At 44.6% G+C, this 23,355-nt stretch overlaps 2 protein-coding genes across 6 annotated transcripts in view; both read left to right on the top strand.

The window, feature by feature from the left end:
* The window catches only part of STRIP2 (striatin interacting protein 2), a 76,107-nt gene extending 70,200 nt beyond the window's left edge, over window positions 1–5,907 (top strand). Inside the window, exon 20 of one of the 4 annotated variants that reach the window (XM_074975873.1) lies at window positions 2,841–5,907. In XM_074975873.1, coding sequence (XP_074831974.1) covers window positions 2,841–3,035 — 195 coding nt within the window. In that variant the 3' untranslated portion in view covers window positions 3,036–5,907. The remainder of the gene's footprint in view (window positions 1–2,840) is intronic. The other 3 variants (XM_074975866.1, XM_074975848.1, XM_074975855.1) reach the window with 3 other exon arrangements.
* Window positions 5,908–9,916: 4,009 nt separating this feature from the next.
* SMKR1 (small lysine rich protein 1) lies at window positions 9,917–22,391 on the top strand. 2 transcript variants are annotated; one of them, XM_074975895.1, is made up of 3 exons: window positions 9,917–9,986; window positions 11,318–11,379; window positions 18,833–22,391. In XM_074975895.1, the coding sequence occupies exons 2-3, from the start codon at window positions 11,377–11,379 to the stop codon at window positions 19,034–19,036; spliced, it is 207 nt and encodes a 68-aa protein (XP_074831996.1). In that variant the 5' UTR covers window positions 9,917–9,986; window positions 11,318–11,376; the 3' UTR covers window positions 19,037–22,391. The 2 variants fall into 2 exon arrangements, with proteins under 2 accessions (XP_074831996.1, XP_074831988.1); XM_074975887.1 differs by lacking the exon at window positions 9,917–9,986 and having other exon boundaries at window positions 10,066–11,379.
* The last annotated feature ends 964 nt before the right edge of the window (window positions 22,392–23,355 follow it).

The following is a 23,355-nucleotide window of genomic DNA, read 5'->3' on the forward strand; positions in this document are numbered from 1 at the left end:
GGAAGTGAGTGAAGACAGTAGCAGGAATGCTTTATACGGCAGATGCTGTGCAGATACTCCATATTTTTGGCAGTCCTGGGAGCTTTAGGTACTTAGTGCTCAGAGACAGAAGCAGAACACCACCTACAAAGTTTTCTTAAAGTGAGGTCTGGCCATTTCTTTTTAAACTAATTTACCAGCCATTGTTAAGAATAATGAGCTGAAAACACATAAGTGAAGGATCAAAACAAAACAAGCAGTCCAGTAGCACTTTAAAGACTAACAAAATAATTTATTAGGTGATGAGCTTTCGTGGGACAGATGCCCTTCTTCAGACCATAGTCATACCAGAACAGACTCAACATTTAAGGCACAGAGAACCAAAAACAGTAATCAATGTGAGAAAATCAGAGAGTAGAGAGGTAGAAGGCAGGGGGAGGTCAAGAATTAGATTAAGCCAAGTATGCAAATGAGCCCCTATAGTGACTCAGAAAATTCCCATCCCGGTTCAAACCACGTGTTAATGTGCTGAATTTGAATATAAAAGACAGTTTGATATATATTAATATTGAGTCTGTTCTGGTCTGGCTCAGGTCTGAAGAAATGGGTCTGTCCCACAAAAGCTCACCTAATAAATTATTTTGTTAGTCTTTAAAGTGCTACTTGACTGCTTTTTGTTTTGATAGTATATAGACTAGCACAGCTCCCTCTCTGTTACTATTCAACATGCAAAGAACCAAAAAAGTAATCAAGGTTGACAAATCAGAAAAAAAATTATCAAGGTGAGCAAATCAGAGAGTAGAGGGGCAGAAGAGGGGAGAGCGAAGAATTAGATGAAGCCAACTATGCAAAAGAGCCCCTATAATGACCCAGAAAATTCACATCTCGGTTCAAACCACATGTTAATGTGTCGAATTTGAATATAAAAGAGTTCAGAAGCCTCTCTTTGCAGAGTGTTGTGAAAATTCCTCTTCATTAAAATGCAAACTTTTAAGTCATTAACAGAATGGCCCACTCCATTAAAATGTTGACTGACTGGTTTGTGAATCAAGAGTGTTCTTATGTTTGTTTTTGTGCCCATTAATTCTTTGTCTGAGAGCGTTTTGAAGTCTGTCCAATGTACAAAGCATCTGGGCATTGTTGCCACATGATGGCATATATAATGTTAGTTGAGGAACATGAGAATGTGCCTGTGATTACTGTAAGTGAAGGATGATTTTTATGACTAGTGAAACAGGGAAAAAAAAACGACTAGAGAGAGGAGTATTTGTAGGATACTTAACATGTTTCAGTGTTCAGCAAACATCACACCATGATCTGGACAATCTGTCAGACTACTTTGTAAATGCCCAGGCTTTCACAGACAAGCCCTGGATTTGTGTTTTCCCCTAGTAATGTTTATTTTTATCCTATTCACGTGTGAGCTTCCATAACTCAACCTGTTCCGCCTTAAACTGTGGATTAGCTGTATCTTTCTAGTGTGCACCTGTGTCTAGACTGCCAAGAACTATTGGCAAAAGATACGCAAATTGTGTATCTTTTGCTGGCAGTTCAGTCAGGAGAGGCTTTTCTGACATTTGGCCCATCCACACTGGGCCAGATGTCAGGGGTAGGGGGGAACTCTTTCAAGACATCCCTTCTTCCTTGTGGAGTGAGGTGTACAAGGATGTCAACAGAATGATCCTGGTCAGAAGACCTCTTCCAAGAGATCTGCAGTCTGGATGCAAGCTCTGTCAACACAACTTCCGTTGGCAGAATCCTGCAGTCAAGACATAGCCTGAGTGACTATTTAACGTAAAAATAGATTCCAGAGGGAATGATTATCACTACTGACTGATAAAACATGACTTACATAAGGTTATTACATCCAGTCAATAATTCTCCCGCAATACCTATAGTTACTTCCCAATAGCAACCCTGATTTTCAACGACTTATAGACTTCCCATATTTTTATTATTCCTGTTAAATTTTCCATGCTTTGTCTCTGCCTTCACCATGGCTGTGTCTACACTAGCCCAAAACTTCGAAATGGCCATGCAAATGGCCATTTTGAAGTTTACTAATGAAGCGCTGAAATACATATTCAGTGCCTCATTAGAATGCCAGGAGCCGCGGTACTTCGAAATTGACATGGCTCACCGCCGTGCAGCTCATCCCGACGGGGCTCCTTTTCCAAAGGACCCTGGCAACTTCGAAATCCCCTTATTCCCATCTGCTGTTAGGAATAAGGGGATTTCAAAGTTGCTGGGGTCCTTTCAAAAAGGAGTCCCGTCTGGACCAGCCACGTGGCAGCAAGCCATGTCAATTTCAAAGTACCACATTTCCTGGCATTCTAATGAGGCGCTGAATATGTATTTCAGCACTTCTGAATATGTATTTCAGCACTTCATTAGTAAACTTCAAAATGGCCATTTCGAAGTTTTGGGCTAGTGTAGACACAGCCCAAATGTGGTTTGTTTGTTTTTTTTTAGCTTGGCTATTTTCAGCAAAAATAGTGGGGATTCTATGCAAAAAACACTGCTTATGTAATTAAGTGTATTGTAATGCATACAACTGGGGGAAGAATTATGGTTGTACAGATAACCTTATATCTGGTACTGCCTAATATTTGAATGCTTCGCAACTGTAGCATTATATAATTTTGTGCATGAAGTGGATTTGTGTATAAAGTATATAGCTGTATCATGAACTGGTTTGGAATAATCTCATGCAGCAACTGTTGTAAATATGACCATCCTGGGGCTATGACTGTGTGATGAGAACACAATCCTTTACTTCTCTTAAAACCTCATCCTAGGTCAGAGAAAAAGAAAGATTTTTCTCATACTTTTCTGGGGGCATTGTTTCTTATTAAATGTAGATATTGATGCCAGACCATGGGATTTCCAAGCTGAAGAATGCACCCTCAGAGCCAACATTGAAGCCTTTAATAGCCGGAGATATGACAAATCCCAGGACTCAGAATTTGCACCGGTGGATAATTGCTTGCAGAGTGTGCTGGGGCAACGGCTGGAGCTCCCTGAGGACTTCCATTACTCATATGAACTCTGGCTAGAAAGAGAGGTGTTTTCTCAGCCTATCCGCTGGGAAGATTTGCTACACTATCAGTGACAATGACAGGATTACCTGAACTAAATGCCATCTCAGGAAGGCGCTGAGATGCTACTTCCTGGGGAAAGGAGAGATTGCTCTCTGACTGGGAGGGTTCTGAAATCTGGCAAAAAACTCCCTTGTAAGAACTGCCTTTAAATATTCATTCACACACTGTAGAGTGTGGTGTTACCTGCCTTTCAGAGACCTTCTCTTCCAATCTTTTAGAGACCATCTCATGTAAATGGACCGGCACATAGAAGTTTAGGGCCAAATTCTGATGTTATGTGGGTGACAATCAGTTGATATCAGTGGAGTCTGCTCTGGGTTTGCACCAATGTACTGGAAATCAGAATCTGGCTGTGTGTATATTAACTTCTTTCTTAGTGTTGTGCATATATAATAAGCTTGCTGTGTAAGTTTCTATACTGTGAAAGGTCTTTCTTTGCCATGGCTGACTGCCCTGCACTGTGCCCAATAGACAGAACACATTTCGGGAAACCTTCCTTTATTCAATTCAAACATCACCTGACAGCTGTTTTGACACCCTGCTACCATATTAACATCTAGATTAGACAGCCTAATACCTCAAAGATTGAAAGTAAATAATAACAGGGAATATTTGACCATCTCAGGCTGAATAAGCTCATGGAAACAAAATTACCTTTTGTCTCTAGCGATGGAACCTTACTGCTGCTGTTTGTATTGTATAAAGTAGGACTTTGGTTTACAGAGCTGGCAGTTTTGAGTTTTTCACTACACATGTGAATCCTGCACTTCCCCCGTCACTACATGAATTTTGCACTGACAGAAAACGAGCAGTGAGATAGATACCATGGACAAGCCTAGCTATATAGAACATTAGACGGTCTGAGGTTGCCTCTATTTAATATTTCCATGAGCCTGGTCTTATTTCACTAGACATTACCAACCTAAACTGCAAAAGGTGCCATGTAAGAGATACTTCCTCTTGTCTGTTGTAGGGGCCCAGTTAATTTACAAATTATTTTCTTCTCCTTCCACAACCATGTAGAGAAGAGAGGGCAGCAGGGCCTTTTTTTATGAAGTGCAATTACTGTAACCTATTAGAGTTCTATTTAGCTCTTTTATTGTTCTGTAACACATCAAGCCCTGTACCTGACAGTGAAGGTAATGTCTTGATGAAAAGGAGCCTTTTGAGACCTAGGAATTTAGTGTTGGGGGGGGTGCTGGCTTTTGTGCTGTAGCCTAAAATGCAGGAAGAGGGATAGCATTTGCTAAGGGAAGAGTATTATGAAATGTATAGCCTCTAGCTTTGTGATGTTATGCGAGACTTCTACAACTCAGAAAGTTTAGGGCTTCGTATAAATGTTCAGGTATGGTCTACCTTCCCTGATGCCTGTGTTGCATGGGTATAACAACTGAGAGTTGCTTATGTGTCAGAACAAAATCATTTGCTCAATACATTTAAAGTCAGTGGCTAAATACTGAAATGAGATTTGATTCTTAATGTGGTGTATGCACTCTACACCCATGACAGTCCGTAGGAGGTCTTGCATGCCAGCCACATGTAAGCAGTGTGGATTTTTTGAAAGCAACATTGAAGTGTAGTGGCCATAAACATTGGATGGCCAAAGCCTTAGAACAATCTTGGGATTTACCTTCTTGTTTTTTCGTTCTGAACACAAGAATTCAGCCTTTGTAGCAAAAGCACACATTAATATATTGCGGGCTAAAATTAATCATTTAGGCTGCACTAGCTGCATCTCAAGGGCACATAAAAGGTCAGAAGTATTTCATATGCCAGCGTCTGTGTTCATTACTTTAGAGCTAGACTGAGAATGGTTCTTCATGTGGTTTGTGTGATAAGGCATTTTTCAAAGAAATGGCAAGAGTAAAACTGTTCACCTCTTCAGCATGTTGTGTGAAAAATAAAGCAGAGTGCCTTGTTCAGTGAGTGAATTTCCTCAAATGAAGATTTCAGAAAAAATGTTGCTAACGTTCTTTATTTAAAAAAAAAAAAAAAATCAAGGCTTGTATAGCCCTACCGTCAGCTGCCTGAGCTTTTACCTCTCTGCTTTAGATCTACCAACACCATGCAGGCCTTTTGCTGTGTCTGGGAAGATTTGGATGTTTCTATGGAAACTAAAACAAACAAAGAAACAGGAAAAATAGAATTACTTAATGCAGGTGGCCTTCGACTGTCTGTGCCTTGAAAATAAGATTTCTTCCAACATTAGAGAATAAGAGAGTGCTGATTTAGTAAAGTAGAAATTTGCTGTGTCCCCAACTTGGGTCTGCTTGGACTTCCCATGTGACCTTGAGCTTACACTCTCTGTTCTTTAGTTACGAATTTGTAAGAAGAGGTATTTATCTCACTGGAATGGTATGAAGATAAATAAAGAGGTGTGCAAATATCATGGGAAAGAAGACTATAAGTCCCTCACAGGAAGGGAGGTAGAAGTAGAATGCAGTACATGGCTGAAAGGGTCCTGTAGCTGGAACCTAATTCACACTCCACAGTTTATGTGCCTTCAGCCTATTTGACTTGTTTGGTGGGTCTTTTCATAGTGTCTTTCCCACAATCAGCGGGAAGGAACGCCCGTTAAAAGTGCCACACCTTATCTTTAACCTCTGACGGGAAGGCAAACACCCGTAGTTATTTATGATTCTGCTTGGAAAACTTCTAATCACTCAGATTTCCCTTCATTCTACCTTCCCTGGGAGCGATAGTCAAAGAGTTTGTGGTAAAACACTTCTATAATTTGAAAAGAACAAGCACTGATGTAGCCAATTCTGATCACAACAAGCCTGTGGATTTGGGAATTGCTCTCCAGGCCTGGAACAATCTCTGCTTACTGAGAATTTACTTCTAACTGTGGCAAGATACATGCTCCTGAAAGTGAGGCTTGCTAGATGTGATTGTTGCATGTGGGCAGGAAAGAAGCATGAATCATTTGTGTATCCATTTCAGCCTCTCCTTTTGTAGGTTAGCTGTTGTATCAAATTTGTTTGTCCAAACCTGTCTCTGTCTTCTCTCAGATTTTGTTTTGAAGAATGCAGGAGGAAGAAGAGGGGAGAATTTCTGTAATATACCAATTGAGCTGTTTCCTGGAGCCCTGAAAGACTAGTAATGAAAAACGCATATCCCAAGGCATAGTGCAAGTTCTCACCTATATAAGGCATTGTAGAAAGATGAAATAAGATACTATTTAGTGTACAATGATGCTCTTAAAAACCAAGATATCATCTGTAGTAAGAAGATGAAGTATACTGAAAAATCTAAATTGCTGGTACCTCCTCACCTGAAGCCTCCAGGAGAGAAGGGATCTCTGCATGCTGCCACTGCCCTGAGTGCTCCCATTGGTCAGAAAGTGTGGCTAATGGTAGCTGCAGAGGTGGTGCTTGTGGGCAGTCATGTGCAGAGATTTTCTGGCCTGCCCTCCTAGGAGCTGCTGGCAAAGGGGTAGGTGGGTCACTTTGAGGAGCAACCTGAGGTAAGCACTGACCCCCTTCTGTACCTCATCCCCCTGTCCTAACCCAGAGTACGCACCCCACACTTTCACAGAGCCAGTACTCCACACCACCTCTCTCACCCCAAAACTCTGCCCCAACACGGTGACCATGAGTGAGGTGGGGAGAGAACAAGCAATGTGGGGGTGAGGAGGGGGCAGGGCCATGGAGAAGGGGCAGGGTAGGCCTGGGGCATGGCCTCAGGAAGGAGGTGGGGCAGGAGGTGGAACAGGGGTCTTGAAGCTTGTGCAATTAAACAGCAATCCTCCTGGGTGAACATGTGGAAGCCCTGACTATGGCAGCAGCTCACTGGGCTCCAGCCACCCAGTTGGCAGCTTCCTGAGCACCAGTCAGTTCAGGTGTATCACCACCCCAATGTCAGGTGCCCCATATCCATAGTTTGTGTGTGCAGGAGGAGCCATTGACTGTTTTGCCCTTGGGCCCAGAATTGCAGTCACCAGGCCTGGAGCTGATGATAGTGTTTGTGTGTGGAAAAATCATGGAAAAGGGGAGAGATTCTAAAGGCAAATATGGTACCTGCCTATTGGGAAAAAAAGGGAAATAAGGATAACCCAGAGTTTTACAGACCACTAAACTTCAGTTCTTGAAAAGATAATGGAGCACATAATTAAGTGATCAGTTTGCAAACATGTAGAAGATATTAAGGTGGTAAGAATCACGGATTTGTCAAGAACATATCCATGGAGCAGTGGGTGGGGAACCCTCTGCTCATGGACTGAATCCAGACCCCCCAAGGTTTAGGGGCTCCCCTCCACCGCGTCTGGCCTGTGGCGCAGTGAAGCATTTGGAGGTACGAGCCTCACAGGCTGGATCCAGACTGAGGGCTCTGCTGGGGGGTATGGGGGAGAAAGTGGCTCTGGTGTGGCACCCTGCTAGTTCCCCAGCCGTTGGAAGTAGGGGAGCCGCAATGGCCTCTGCAGCCTGCCCGAAGGTTTCCTACCACTGCTGTGATTGGCTGTCATTCTGGCCAATCAGAGCAGCAGAGAACAATGCGGGTGGGGAGAGGGCACAGACCCACGTGCATCAGACGGTGCTGCAAAGGAAAGCGCACCCTCGTCACCCAGACCCTATGGCCCCAGACAGCTCCTGTGTCATCCTCCCATCCACGCTTCCACTCCCCCCCTTCCTGCCCCATCCCTCCTAGATCCCTCTCCCCACTCTGAGCCCTCCCTCCCAGGCCCCATATCCCAAACCTTCCTGCACCCTTCCTCTCACCTAGACACCCCAAGCCCTATCCACAGCCCATTCCTGCACCCTCCCAGACCCAGAGTTAGGGACTGTATCAGTGAGGTTTTTGTGTTGGGTTTTGTTTCTTTTGCTTCTGGCTTCTGTGGCCCTGAACTGCTTTGTCTGTGGGTCGGTGGTCCCTGCCTTAGAGAGAGTACATTTGTAATGTTTGTGGAAAATATTAAGCTGTGAGGAGTTGCAAGTGCTCCAAAGGACAGAATTGAAGTGTAAAATAAGCTGAGCAAAATGGAGATGTGGTCTGAAGTAATGAGAACGAAATTCAGCAAAGACAAAAGCCACATAAGGAAGGAACAATCAGTTGCACGCCTAGAAACTAGGAAATGATGGTGGAGGAGGAAGCGCTTCAGAAAAGAATCAGTGTGTCATTGGGGATCACAAACTGAATGAGTAAATAGTGCAACCCTGTTGCAAAAAAGTAAACAGCGTGGGATGTATTAACAGGAGTGTTGTTAGCAAGACCCAAGAAGTAATTCTGCTCTAGGCTAAGCTGATTAGACCTCAGCTGGAGTATTCTGTACAATTCTGAGGGCCACATTGCAGGAGAGATGTGGATAAACTGGAGAAAGTCCCAAGCAGAGCAATCAGAACGATTAACTCTTTAGAAGACATGACCTTTGAGGGAAGACTGGAAAAAAAACCTGATTTTGTGTAGGCTGCAGAAGTGAAGACTGAGTAGGGACATAATTTTCAAGTGCGTAACAGGTTGGTACAAGGAAGAGAAACAAAAATGGTTCTCCTTAAACTCTGAGGATAGGACAAGACCCAAAGAACTGAAATTGCAGGAAGGGAGGTGTAGGTTGGACATTAGGAAAAACTCCTTGGGGTGGTTAAGCACTGGAAAAAAATGCAGAGGGATGTTGTACAATCTGCATCACTGGAGATTTTTCAAGTGGAAGTTAGACAAACACCTGTCAGGTAGGGTAGACAGAACTCATGCTTGATGTGAAAGCAGGGGCCTGGATTAGACGACTGCTCAAGGTCCCTCCCAGCCTTAGGATTTCCCCTGGAAAAAAATGCGGGAAGCCAAAAGCCTGCTTCTGGGAATGTGACTCTGTGTACGTGGGCTGCAGCCCTAAATTTCTCTCTACCAGCTGCCCCACCCCTGAACATCTCCAGACCCTCACCCTTGAAATGACACGTATATGGTGACAAACGCTGCTCCCAGGGGCCGGAGGGAGAGCGGTGTTAGCCTGTATTCTGTCAAAACAAAATAGCAGTCACAGGGCTGTTTAAAGACCAGCAAAATAATTTATTAGGGGATGAGCTTGCGGGGGACAGACCCACTTCTTCGCATGCGAAGAAGTGGGTCTGTCCCCCGCAAGCTCATCCCCTAATAAATCATTTTGCTGGTCTTTAAACGGCTCCGTGACTGCTATTTTTGGCTCCTCTATGGCCGCCCCACCTTCCAGTGAGGCCAGGCGGGCAAGGGGGACTGAATGGTGGAACCGAGGCGCCAGCGTTGCCCTGGCAGAGGTGTTGGGCAAGTGGGGGCAGGTGCTGCCCCAACAGCTGCTCGTGAAAGTGACACGCTTCTGTGCTCACAAGCGCCCTTCGTGGGGTCACCTCCAGGCCCCAGCTGGGACTCGACCTGCCTCACTGAACACCAAGAGGGGTCTCATTTATTTTAACGGGAGGGGGTTGCGGTGGCTTCCTGGGGGCTGGGGAGGACCAGGGTCAGCCCCGGGTGCTCTGGGGAGAGGCAGCTCAGCCCCCCGTGCTCTGGGCGGGGGGCGGGGAGAGAGCGCTCAGCTCCCGGCTCTTTGTCTCCTGACCGGCTCCCCATTACTGAGAGCGGGGGAGGGGCGAACCCCCGGAACAGCTTTCCCGCCTTTTCCCTGAGGCGCCCGTTGGCGGAAGTGGGTAGAGCTCGCGCGCGAATCGTCCCCTCAGCCCGCTCAGGGGCGGGGCCCATTTGTTCCCGCCCCCTGCGGGCGGGGAAACGGGACTAGGACGTCGGCAGGCGGGGCGGGGTCTGCCTCTCACCCCGCCCGCCCGTTCCTTGGTAACGGGGCGTGGGGGAGGGGGTGTAAACAAAGGAGAAGACCCCGCCCACGCCGAGGAGGAAGCCCCGCCCGCTGGCTGCTCCTGGCCCAGGCCGGGAGCGCGAGCCGCCCCGCGGGTCCGGCAGGCGGTGGTGGCACGTGCAGGAGAGGCGGTGTGTTTGCACGCGCGTCGGGGGGTGGCTATAGGGGGAAGGGGCGGCTGTGCCTTACCCAGGCTGGGGGACTCCGCAACAGGACGGTGTGCCGGAGGCGGCGGGGTTACACGCCTGGCTTGGGTGTAAGGTGGAAGCGGCGGCGCCTGGGAGCGTGGGGTAGGAGCGCGAGGCGGGGCTGCGCTTTCCTGCCTTTTTGCAAGGAGCAAACACACCGCAGCGCTGTGGGGCTGGAAAGGGCCTCAAGAGGGCCTCTAATGACTGTTTCTGCTGAGCGCAGGCAGGTGAAATACACCCCTGGTTGGGGCTCAGCCTGGAGCCTTTAAATCCTCCAGTGATTAACTTCCTAGGACACTACGTTGCATTGCTGAGGGCGTGCGAGAAAGTTTCCTGGGCGATTGGATTCTTCTGGTTCTCCTTCCCCTGCTTTGCAACAGTAAATGTGCTACCGTGCGAGGAGCTTGAGAGATACCTGCGAGGGAGAATGTTTCCTTCCTTCTCCCATCACAAATGCAATTTTGAAACAGCGGGAACCGATGTTTAAGAGGAAGAAGGGTTGTTAACTATAGTAACTTAACGGAATTATTGCACATCTACCACGGCTATGTTATTTCACTGTTTTATGGGAATAACTCAATGAGCTGCAATTAGGTCTTTTCCCTCACTCACCCTCTTTCTTAACTGATTGCACTTAATATATGCGGGTGGTTTCTTACATCACAAAACTGCTGTTCGAGGGGGAAAGCTGTAAATTGCTAGGTTCTAGCAGGCCGTGGTCATGAACAACTGGTATAGAGGATTTGGCAGATCTGTTTTGCAATTTATAATTCACTGTGTCTACACAATGCAGCTTTTAACAACAAGGCTGTGTTGATGCAGCCCTGCTGCTGAAAACCAGCGTGTGTGAATGCTGATTGTTGGTACTTTTGTCACAAAATAGTTCCATCCCCAACAAGTGGGTTCAACTTTATCCAGCAGTAAAGTGCTCCTGCCCACAAAACGGCATTGACAGTTTCACTTGCCACAATATAACTGTCTTGGGGGGGAAAAGGGGGAGATTAAGCAATTGTGAATGACAAAAGTTTTAGTGAGGTTGCCATGTCGTCTGTATCTTCACAAAACAAAAAAGCAGTCCCGTAGCACTTTAAACACTAACAATATAATTTATTAGGTGATGAGCTTTCAGGGGATGGACCTTTTAAAGTGCTGCAGGATTGTTTTTTTTGTTTCAACAGAAGTTTTATTAATCACCATGGTGATGATGGAGAATAGAGAGCAATGCTGTGATATCTGCAAAGTATGTAACCCACTGCATGATTTGTATATTGCAGGGTCTATCTTCAGGGCTTCATGCTGAGTCCATCAGTTCAGGTCAATAAAAGGACTTACCATGGTAATAAACATTAATTTTAAGTGTACTATTATATTTATTTATGCTGTACAATCTGTGAACTAATTGGGAACTCGGGAGTTCAAGATTAGAATAGGAGTGGTGCATAAACTAGCTTATTGGTCAGTGATGGCGTACATAATGAGTGGTAATAAATGTATACAATATGCCTGTTGCGGATGGATTTCACTATTTTATTCAGTTTCATATGAATATATTGAGCTCTGGTGTCCCTGTAATCATTCATGAAATAAATATCTGATTTATTAAAAGAACTGCATGTTGTCTTTGCCACCAAGTGACACTGCATCTTTTTTTTTCTTGAACAAACCACTGCTCAAGGATTTCCAGTGCACTGAAAATTTCAAATTGTGAATGAATGTTGACATGTTCTTCATTTACAACACTTATGTTACGAAGGCTCTTTAAGCAGTGCATGTCAGTACATCCATGCTGTGCACCCAGCCTCTGCTTCTTATTTAATTAAAATATCCCTTGATTAAGGGATAGAAACAGTTCATATAGCTAGTCTACTACTACTAGCTAGTCATTTAAAAGATCGATGTTCATTAAATTGAGGTTCTACTGTATTGTATTTTAAGATGAATGGCTCATTCTCAAGGCTGATAAACACAAACTGAGCTACCTCACTTACAACTTAAAATGTATGTCTGGCTGCACCAGATTCTGTTTTGCCCCGTTTGTAACAAGACAGTAAAGTATTACACATACTTTGTAAAATGAAAGTTCTGACCACTTGGGGTCAACAAAGATTCCATTGTACTTTCCACAAGAGTAGGAATGGCCAACATCTGTGGAAGGTGCCAATATACAGTGTTGCTGGACATTGAGTAAGAACCAGAATAGAATAGCTCCTTAGCTCTTGCTTGGACCTGTGATCTCTCTGAGATGACAGAAGGCTGGAGTCTGTTCAGTGCTATACAAGTGAGATGCAACCCTTGAATGCCTGGGAAGTTTGTAAGAGATCACTGCTAGGTTGGACTCCTCTAGGCCAGAGATAGGCAATAATTTTTGAGGGGGGGGATCACTCCAGGATTTTGGTAAGTGGTCAAGGGTTGCACTTTTCTATGGAGAAACTAAAGGGTCTGGGATGGAGGTCAGGTGCAGAAGAGAGCTAACGGTAGGAGCATGGGGTACAGGATAGGGTGTGGGGTCAGAAAGTGAGTTTGGTTGAAGGAGGGGGTTGTGACCTGGGGCAGGGTATTGGGGTGTGGGGTCCAGGAGGGGGTATTAACGCAGGAGAGAATTCTGGCTTGGGAAAGCGGCTTAGGAAGGCATATAGAATCTGGGAGGGAGTTGGGGTCTGGGGCCAGGGGTAGGCTCTAGTCCAGAAGTGCTTACCTAAGCAGCTCCTGGCCAGCAGCATTCTCAGGCAGGCTTTCCTGCCTGCCAGCAGGCCCAGCCCACTGGCTGTTCCATGTGGGGGAGTGGGGACGTCATGATCTGCCCCTGCCGGCAGCAAAATCTCTCAGGTCCTATTGGAGAGAGCCCTGGGGAGCAGTCAACTGGCTTGCCCCATAGGGCAGTTGGGGGCTGACTTAAAAGGCTTGGCTGCCCGGATCTGGCTCATGGACTGTATCTTGCCCACCTCTGCACTAGCCTACATTGCAATATGTTGGCAGAATAGGTAGAATTGTACTTCCTGTTTTGCAGTTTATTGGTGAGACAGAAAATGGGTCTCCTGAGCTCATCAGAAATAATGACAGATTTCACTAGTTGCTGAAAATGATTGTGGGCAAGCAAAGAAGTGGGAGGTCAGAGGCATCTATCACTATGAAGAAGAGCAATAGTGGTGAGATAATCACCACCTGGTAACTCTGCAGTCTCCAAACAACTGGTACTTAAATATAATGTTTTCATTCAGAAGGATCACAAATGTTGCGTATGCTTTAGTACTATGGACCACACTTCCAGCAAGAAAGTAATTGCATTTCAAAATCTGCCAGTGTATCTGTTTTCAGGGCACAAATGTATAGGAGTGAAATTGAAGAGGCTTGCTAAAAATCTGCGTAAGCACTTACATAATAAACCATATGCATTTTATTACAGTGAGTATTCAGCAAATTATAACAGCAATTACATCTTGTGTGAAAGTTGTCACGTGTGCGGCAGTTTGCTGCCCACATGACAGGTAGTTTTATGTCTGAAAATTTCATTTCCTGCAGCCATGGCCATCCTGAGGTGGGGATGGCACCTGTAGCAATCCTGCTAATGCCCACGTTGGAAGAGACATCGACCTCTGGTGGACTACTATTCGGAAAGAAGGAGTTGGCAACTCCAATGGAGTGCTGCTCCTTACGAAATGTGCCGAAAACAACCTTATCATCACGAACACTCCCACACGGAAAAACAAATTTAAGACCTTATGGCAACATCCTCAATCGAAGCACTGGCACCTCATGGACTATGTCATTGTTTGTACTTGGGATTGGCATGATGTCCTTCTCACACGTGCAGTGACCAGCGCTGATGTCTGCTGGACCAATCACTGCCTTATTTGATCCACAATGGTGATTAGGATTGTCAACAAATCGAGATGTCAGAAGAAACAGATCCAATCAAAGATCAACGTGCAAGGCTGAAGGACCCCATCAGACAGTGACTTCCAGATAACACTCCAAAGGAAGCTGCCGACAGTACACCCTGAAGATGTGGAAGAACACTGGTGTCAATTGAAATATGCCATCATTGGAGCTTGTGGAGAAACCATTGGCTACCAGTCCAGGAAGCATCAGTACTGGTTTGATGAGAACAATGTGGAAATTGAGTTCCTGACTGAGGAAAAAAGGAAAGCTTTTAGGGCCAGGCATAGCAACTTCAACTGCACAACAAAGAGAGAGGCGTATGCCAAGTCAGAAGTCCAATGTAAAACAAGGACTCTGGGAGAAAAACGGTGCTGGACTGAGAAGGCAGGAGAACTCCAGTATCTCACAGACATCAATGATACAAGAGGTTTCTTCAATGCTACCAAAGCTGTTTATGGACTGAGAAACAACAAAATCAATCCCTTGAAATCAAAGGATGGTGCCAAACTCTTGAAAGACAATGAAGCCATTGCTCCTTGCTGGAAGAAGCATTATAGTGAGCTCTTGAACCGCCCCTCCACTGTCGTTCTCGAGTCCCTTGACCAAATCCCTCAGCAACTGCCTAGAGGGGATCTTGTAACGCTTCCTACCCTGAGTGAGGTCCAAGCTGCCATCAAAGTGATGAAGTGCAACAAGGCAACTGGACTAGATGGAATCCCCACCAAAGTCTTCAAAGAAGGTAGGCCAGAGCTCCACAAACAACTCCATCTCTTGATTCTCAAGATCTCGGATAGGGAGCAGATGCCACGAGATTTCAGAGGCACACTGATTGTCAGCCTCTTCAAGAAGGGTGACAAGTTGGACTGTGGCAACTATCGTGGCATCTTCCTCCAGACAATGGCAGGGAAAATCTTAGCTTGCATCCTTGCAAACCAATTCCTGCCACTCTCAGAAGAAATTCTCCCAGAATGGCTTACGACCATTCCGAGGAACAGTGGACATGATGTTCACAGCCCAGCAACTGCAAGAAAAATTTAAACAAATGTGAACAAGCCTTATTCATGAGTTTCATTTACCTGACCAAAGCATTCGACCCAGTCAGTTGTAGTGCCCTGTGGACCATCCTCTCAAAGATCGGCTGCCCCAAAAAATTCATTAGCATCTTGAGGCTGCTTCACCACAACATGACTGCCACAGTATTGAGCAGCAACAGGTCTCAAAGTGATCCCTTGGAGGCCAAAACAGGAGTCAAACAAGGCTGCGTCATTGCCCTGTCACTGTTTGGCATCTTCATCGCCATGACCCTTCACCTCATTGAGGGCAAGCTTCCAGATGGGATGAAGACTGTCTATAGAATGAACAAGAAGATTTTCAGTCTCAGGAGACTGAAGGCTAGAAGTGAGACCTCCAAGACCTCAGCCATGGAGCTCCAGTACTCGGATGACAACATGGTTGCTGGTCCTTCTCCCGCAGCCCTTCAGACCATTTTAGGTGCCTGTGACGCAGCATACAAGAATCTGAACCTCACACTGAACCATGCAAAAGACCACAGAGCTCCACCAACCCTCACAAAGGGACAATCTCATGTACTTTCTATTGAATTCAATGGAGAACTGCTGGAAAACATGGAGCACTTCTCATACCTTGGAAGATATCTTTCTGCTGAAGTCAACATTGATGCGGAAATCCAGCACCATCTGAATCGAACAAGTTCTGCTTTCGCCTGCTTGAGACAAAGGCTCTTCAAGAGCAGGGGCATCTATCCTAAGAGAGAGCTCCTTGTATTCTGTGCAGTGGTTGTTCCAATGCTACTGTACACATGCGAAACTTAGACAACATACAAGCATCATTTGAAGCCACTTGAAAAATATCATCAACACTGCCTCAGGAGAATCCTAAATATCTCTTGGGAGGATAGGTGCACAAACACTAGTGTCCTGGAAAAGTCAAATGTGACCAGCACTGAAGCTGTTATCGCTCATTAACAACTTCATTGGACTGGTCACGTGGTTCAGATGTCTGATCAGCACCTCCCAGAACAGATTCTGTGTTCTGAGTTGGAGGAAAGACAGAGGAACCTTGGGGCCAGCAGAAGCAATATAAGGACATGCTGAAGGCATACATGAAAAAGTGCAGCATCGGTGTCAACACTTGGGAGAACCTTGACCATGACTGGCCCCAGTGGAGAACAGTGATCCATGAGGTGGTGGTATAACTTGAGAGGTCGCACTGAAGTACAGATGAGGAGCGGTGAAAAAGAAGAAAAGAGCATCAAAAACTGCCTCACGCCCCTCCAACAACTACCGACCCTTCTGTGATAAAGATCTGCAGCTCCCAAATCGGGCTGATCAGCCATCAACAGACTCACAAATAGGAGGGTGACATGAAGACGTCCTACTTGTTATTGAGTGACTGCCGAGAGAGAGAGAGAAGATCCCAGTGCCCCAGGCACAGGGTCCAAGACAACCCCGCACCATGCTACTGGTTTCGCTCTACTCCTGCTCTATCCCCTTACTCCCTCCCCCCAGGCAATGGGGCCTAGGAATTACATGGGGCTGAGGTTTGGGCAGTGGAGGAAGCCAGGTCTGCTCCACCCTGCTGTGCTGCTCCACCCTTCTGGCCCGCTGCGCCTTACTTCTCCACAGGTGGTGGACCAGGAGGGAAGCTCCACTTCTTGCTGTGGCTGAGAAGCAAGGCACAGTGGGCCAGGAAGGCGGTGCAGTGCAGCAGGGCAGAGTAGGTGCTGCTCCTGCTGCCCAAGTGGTGAGTGGTACGGGGACAGAGAGGCAACCTCTGCTGCCCCAGATACCGCTCCCTTGTCCCTCCCATCCCTCAGACTATGCGGTGTTCACTGTGGGGCTCCCCAAAAGCATGAAGACTGGGACAGCAGTGGACAGGATGGCTCTGTTTACAGCTTGTGCTCTGCATTTTCCTTCACGAGGTTGGTTTTCTCTTCTTGAGGCTGCTGCAATTGTCTCTGTTTTTTTTTTTTTTGTATTTGAATTGCATTTCCTCTTATTTTTACCAAACACATTCCTGCTGGCAGAAGAGAAGAGTGAGGAGGGATATTATAGCAGTCTTCAGCCACTGAAAGTGGGGTTTTAAAGGGGCTTTTCTCCATAATGGCAGATGACAGAACAAGAAGCAATGGTTTCACGTTGCAGTGGGAGAGATCCTTGTGGGATATTAGGAAAACACTGTTTTCCTCAGGAGAGTGGTGAGGCACAGGAATGGGTTACCCAGAGAGGTGATGAAATATCCATCCTTAAAGATTTTTATGGCTTGGCTTGACAAAGCTCTGGCTGGGATGATTTAGTTGGGGTGAGCCCTGCTTTGAACTGGGGGTTGAACTAGCTGACCTCTTGAAATCTATTCTAGTCCTGGTCTCCTATGATTCTATGTCTATTTGTGGATTGCTTCAGATGGGTCATGTTCCAGGATTTTGTCACTGTGTTTTCATTTAGGACCCTCTTCTGCTGAGATGCATTTCTGTTCCCATAGTGATAATATTGTTCCCTGAAGTGATAAGTGTTGTTCATGACATTTCTGACTGTGTCCAAGTCACTTGTTTCTCCTGATTTTCTTGTGAAGAATGCACCAATCCAGTTATTCAGAAGAGCATGTGAAATTATCTTTATAATCTCTTGGCTGCCCCGTGTTCAACGGCTGTGCAGGTGGCATCAGACCAAAGTTCAAGAGCCTTTAATCACACAGGAAGTGTAGTCTCACAGGGGTAGCTGAGTTTGTTGTAGAGTCACACATAACAAGCAGTCCTGTAGCACCTTAAAGACTAAGAAATTTATTAGGTAATGCTCTTTTGTGCTTAAGACCCACTTCCTCAGAGTATGGAGCACACCATTAGAATCCTGGGTTTATATGGAAGGGGGTGACCCAGGGAAGAAGTTGGGGGGACGGGAGTTACCTGTCACTAATGGGACCAGTAGATGAAGCAAATCCTACTTAACCACCAGAATTACACTTCCTTCTCATGTTATTTGCTCATTTTGAAGGTTTCACATATTTCTTAGGCATGTTTTCTCTACAGGCTCTTGACTAGGTCTTTAAATGTTCAAAATGACCATATGCAGAGGATCTGCTCTCCGCTGCAGCACTGTGGGAGCTACGGGCCTGAGCCAAATCCACTCCATTTTATTGGAATCTTTCCATTGACCTTGGTAGCGTTTGGATCAGGCTGTTGCTGAGTATTAAGAGAAACTTGCTCAATACAGATGTATTTGCTAAAACAGTTATGTTTTTTGCTGTTAGAAGCAGTAATAGTACATATTTATATTACAGTAGCAGCCAGAGGCTCCAGTTGGATGCTGTGTCACCCTGGCTTACAATATCAAGTCAAGCAGAAGAGGAGGGTGATGCAACATACATTTTATGTGCTTCAGGATTACATTTTAGTGCATTGATTCAAGAAGCTCTCAGTGACCACCTGTTCTGTCTGGAAGTAACATCTTTCATCCTGTGTAGATATTTTTAATGAGCTATAAACACAGTTTGGAGTACTAATTTACCGGTTAGACTGCTCACTTTAATCCACTAGTTTTATCAAAAATATCTGCACAACCTTTCCTTTTTGGTGACCTTTTCACAATCTAACCTGGGCCATAGAGTATGATATATATGTCCTACTGTCATAGCTCTTAGACCATACAACAAAATCCACCCCAGGAAGGGTAGTCTGGAGTCAAGAGACCCTGCACTAACACAGCTGGGGGTTCTGCAGATGGTGAGCTTGGTGCAGCAGTACAGCTGCATGTGGAACCCCAGTACTGGATGAGCAAGGGAGCATTGCAGTGCAGGAATGAGGTGCTCCGAGTTCTTGTAGGTGGCACTGATGCAATCATGATCCAGATCTGTTTGCAATTCCTGGATGTTTTGTTGCTGTTCTGCTTTTACAGGCAGGTAAAGGTGGCAAATCCAAACGCGGCAAATCCAAAGGCTCCAAGAAGAAAACAAAGAAGCCAGCGAGTGAAGTGGATATCCTTAGCCCAGCTGCCATGCTCAATGCCTACTATATTGCTCACAATGCTGCAGCCTGCCTGGAGTTCCGTGGCTTTATGTGGCCTGGCTCCCTCAAAAAGAAGGGGAAGAAAGGAAAGTAGTAACCAGATGGATGGAAGATAAGGGACCCATGATACATCAAGCTCTGCCAGGAAAAGGAGAACCCTTGTTAAGGAATGAAAGCAAACTGATCACTCAGGTTTATAACTCTTCAGGTTTGCCAGAATCACTGTAAAGACACTCTTATTATGGTTCAAGCATACAGTAGTAAATGTTAATTTAAAATGCTAACTGTGCCACTGTAATAGTAACCATGACCTCACCAACTAATTCTGGCAGCTAATAAAACATTGCACCTCTGTAATTCTGATGACATACAGGGGGATTCATTTTGTGCTGATAGGTCCTGCTGCTTCTCCTGCTCCTCGATCTAAAGTATTCCCTGAAAGCTGGTGCTTATCAAAGCTGGTGTGTCTGCCATTGCTTGAATCAAGGATTGCCAAAGTGCAGCCCCATGAGATACACTCCGTGGAGATTTCATGACCCAGCAGGCAGTGAGCTCTCTCAAGATGAGCATCCTGGCTGAAGGCCACCAGCTTCATGTTAGAGATTAAAGTGGTTACAATCAGCTCCATTTTAAATGCAGCCCTGGAGGTCCTGGTAAACTGCTAACCAGTTACCTGTTGGGCAAAATTTGTGTGTTTACAGTACATCTTTATCACAGGATTGGGCAGGATTAAAGGTAAGGTTGCATAAAACAGCAGAGTAACATACAACTAAGGCTTCCTTGCTCACTGTTGAGCCCAAAAGTTCATCAGTAGCAGTTCATTCAGGTCTCCCATGTAAATCTAAAGCTGCTCCAACTAATGTCAGCTAGGAAGATTTGACTTCAGAAACTTGAGAGACAATCATCTTCTGCCAGTACATCCTGAGAATCACATTTGTCTTCTTGCATGATGAGCCTGCTTAGTCTACTATTTTGCCGGATCTTCTGAGTGCTCCACAGAGCTGTACTTAAGACTTGGGACATAAAGTTTCTTTACAGGCTTGTTGTCTTCACAAAAGCATATCAGTTCAGTAGATTCTCTAGGGGAAGGAATTACCCTCTATCAGTTACTGGGACAAAGGAAAGGTGTGATGTGACATCCATGTACTTTCAAGCTACTTAACACAAAGTTTGGATGTTTTACATGGATTAAAAAATATCCCAGAGTTGCATTAGCAAGGACTTTAAAAAAACACCAGGAGCTTGGAAAAAAGAGAGAACCTCCTACTTTCCTGCGTAAGTCAGTTTCTTTCTTACTGATAGGCAGGTTCTTCTATAACACTTCAGGCAGGATTTCTTTGCAATTTCTTCTTAAGCAGCTAGTATAGGATACTATACTCAAAAGGAACATGGCCATACCCAGCTGGACTGGTGGTCTATGTAACAGCCAATCTTTTAACATATCTGCAACAGACTGAGTATTGGCTCTACAAGGCGGATTTCAGCTTTAGGTTTAAATATGAAAAAAAAGTCTTTAATTTCTACATAACGAGGCTTATGATTCCACGTGGCTGGCGGTAGTGAAGTGTGTACATTAAGGTTTTGATCCTTGAATATATCTGAAAAGTTGCTATTAATTTATTTTGTTTGAAAAGCCTTACAATATGTGATAGAAGATAAGAGGTCATCCCTGCAAAGCAAAAAGTCACATTTCCTTGTTTTTCTTCTTGTAGTAATATGAACTCTTTTTGTTGAACTGCTAGTAGAGATTATTCTTTAGCTCAAATGATCAATGTAACAGTAGTGCAGTTTCAGGCCTGGCCAACATATAAAAACGAAGGTCAACTTAGCTGTACCACATCAGAGCTTGTTCCATAGATATTCCCTAAGTCACCACCAGATGACTCTTCCACAGATGGTTTTTCTCGTTCTGTTATCACAAGAAGCAGAAATCAAAGCTTGGGAGAAACCTTTTTTAAGAAGTGGAGCCTGAGGGAAATAATCTATAAACTCCATTGTGCCTAAATGTAAGAGTAACTTTCTTAGGTTTACCTGCTGCCGACATATTACATGCATGCAAATGAATAAATCCTTACAATGGGAGCTGGTGGTTCAGGAACTAAAGAATTTGTGTCCTGTAGTTAAAAATGTTATGCCCTAAATTGCCAGACATTGATTACAGCATAAACAGTATTTCCTCCCTTCTACTTATCTGTTGCTCAGCAGTTGCCACGCACCGTGTTCTGTTCTGAGTAAGATCAGCATTTCCTGTAGGAAGTTCCACATCAAAACCATGTTGTTAGAATACTTTAGCCTCTCACCTGCATGTACTTGGGTGGTATGTGTCAGGGAGCACACAAATCTGGTTACCCAGCACAAGCATAAGTATTGTAAAAAAGGTGTTTAAGCAGAAGATATAATCCATCACAGTGGGCAGCAGAAAGTTTCATGGTCTGAGCACACCCGCTGCCTTACTCTTATTTCTGTTCAAGTTTTCTATCACACCTTTTTCATATTAACCCCCCCACAAGTTTCAGGCCTAAATTCAGTCGTGATGTCTTTAAAGGTGATCTGCAGAAGATTTTTAAAAATAGGGCTTGTACCCTTGATTATTTCTTGATGGTGGCTCAAGAAAGCCTTCAAGTTTGCATGTGTTTAAATATTTTTTCTGCATATTCTCTACATAAGAAATGTCGAGTTTGTTCTTTGGTTTGGATGTTTGTGGGCAATAATTCCGTAACAAAAGGGGCAAATATGTTGAATCTTTTATTAAAAGTGTGCTTTGTCCAAAAGGTTATTTAGACACTGAAGTTCAATAGGTGTTAACAAAAATTAATTTACCAAAAAATGTTTTCAGTGGTTTGATTAAAGATCCCTTCCCTCCTCAGTTGCTCAGCTTTGTTGGTTCTTGTGTTGTTGCCATTTCACTAGGTCACGGGTCTGAAACCTGCAGCTCCAAAGCCGCATGCAGCTCTTTAGGGACTTTTTTGTGGCTCCCAGAGGTATAATTGCAAAAAAAAAAAGCCCCTCCTAATTATTTTCAATAAATGGTGAACATCTAAAAGTCCAAAAATGAACAACTCACATCTAGCTAGCAAATGATACATGATCTCGAAACATTAAATAATTCCCCTAGCATCCTCCAGAGAGAGACGTTTTAGGAGTGAAAGTCGGGAAGACAGTGGTATAAAAACATGTGTAATTCTCTTAACCCTGCTCTGCTACTGTCCAGACTTTTAGAAGCCTGGTTAGCAGTGCTGATCCTTTTTTGACCAGGTGCTTTCGGGCAGGGGTGAGCAAACTTTTTATGTCAGGCCCCACTTTTCATCCCTTCAGTTAGCGGGGTCCTCCAGCTTGTCTAATGTAATCCAAACCAAAGGAAATCTTGGTTATGTTCCTATGAAGAATAATAAAAAAAAAAGCTTTCAGCACACGTAAGAAAATAAGTCTAGAATAGAATGTAAAACTTGATTAATCATTATGAACATTGGCCGGCTAACCCAGGGTTGTGTATTCAGTCCTTGAGGGGGCCATTTAGTGATCTGGGGCAAAACAGATTTAAAAAAAAAGGGGGATGGTGCTTGATCCTACCAAGAGGGCAGGGGACTGGGCTGGACTCGATGACCTTCCACGGTCCCTTCCAGTTGTGTGAGATGTGTATCTCCACAAAAAAACAAGTAAGTGTGAGGAAACAGAATGTATAAAAAGTTCGTGAACATCCTGCAGTAACCATGTATTGCATTACAAATCACCGTGTGTGCTGTTCTTAAAATAGGGTTACAAAAAGTACGACTTGATGTTGTTTGTTAAAGATCATCTCCTATTCACATGCATTGCAGCTCTTCAATTATTGAGTCTTCTACCGAATTGGAATAAATGCCTCTTCTTGCTATTTTGTTTCCCGATCCCTGCACGAGGTCTTCAATCGTAATAGAATCATCAAATCTTGATGGGGCTGGAATTTCTTTTAAAAGAACCATCTCTTGCAGGTTTTCCTTTTTAGATTTTTTAAAAAGTCCAGTTTCTCCCTTTTGTAGGTCACCTATATTTCAAAAGCCAGAGAATAGTCATAGCGGGTCAGACCAATGGTCCATTTACCTATGTTCTGTCTCCTGAATATGGCAGTACCAGATGCTTCAAGATGAACTGAACATCATAACATAATATATAAAATGATCCCTCTGCTGTCATCTCGTCCCCACTGGCAGTGAACGTCCAGGGGCATTAAGAGCATGGGCTTATTTCTCTGACCATCCTGTTAATAGCTATTTATAGACTTATCCTCTGTGAACTTATCTAATTCTTTTTTTAACCCAGTCGTACTTTCAGCCTTCACAATATCCCTTGGCAACAAGTTCCACAAGCTTACTGTATATTGTGTGAAAAAGTACTTTGTTAAAAATCTGCTGACTGAATTTAAGTTCTTGTGTTATG

This window comes from Carettochelys insculpta, chromosome 1 (assembly GCF_033958435.1).
Source record: "Carettochelys insculpta isolate YL-2023 chromosome 1, ASM3395843v1, whole genome shotgun sequence".
Classification (NCBI taxonomy): Eukaryota; Metazoa; Chordata; order Testudines; family Carettochelyidae; genus Carettochelys; species Carettochelys insculpta.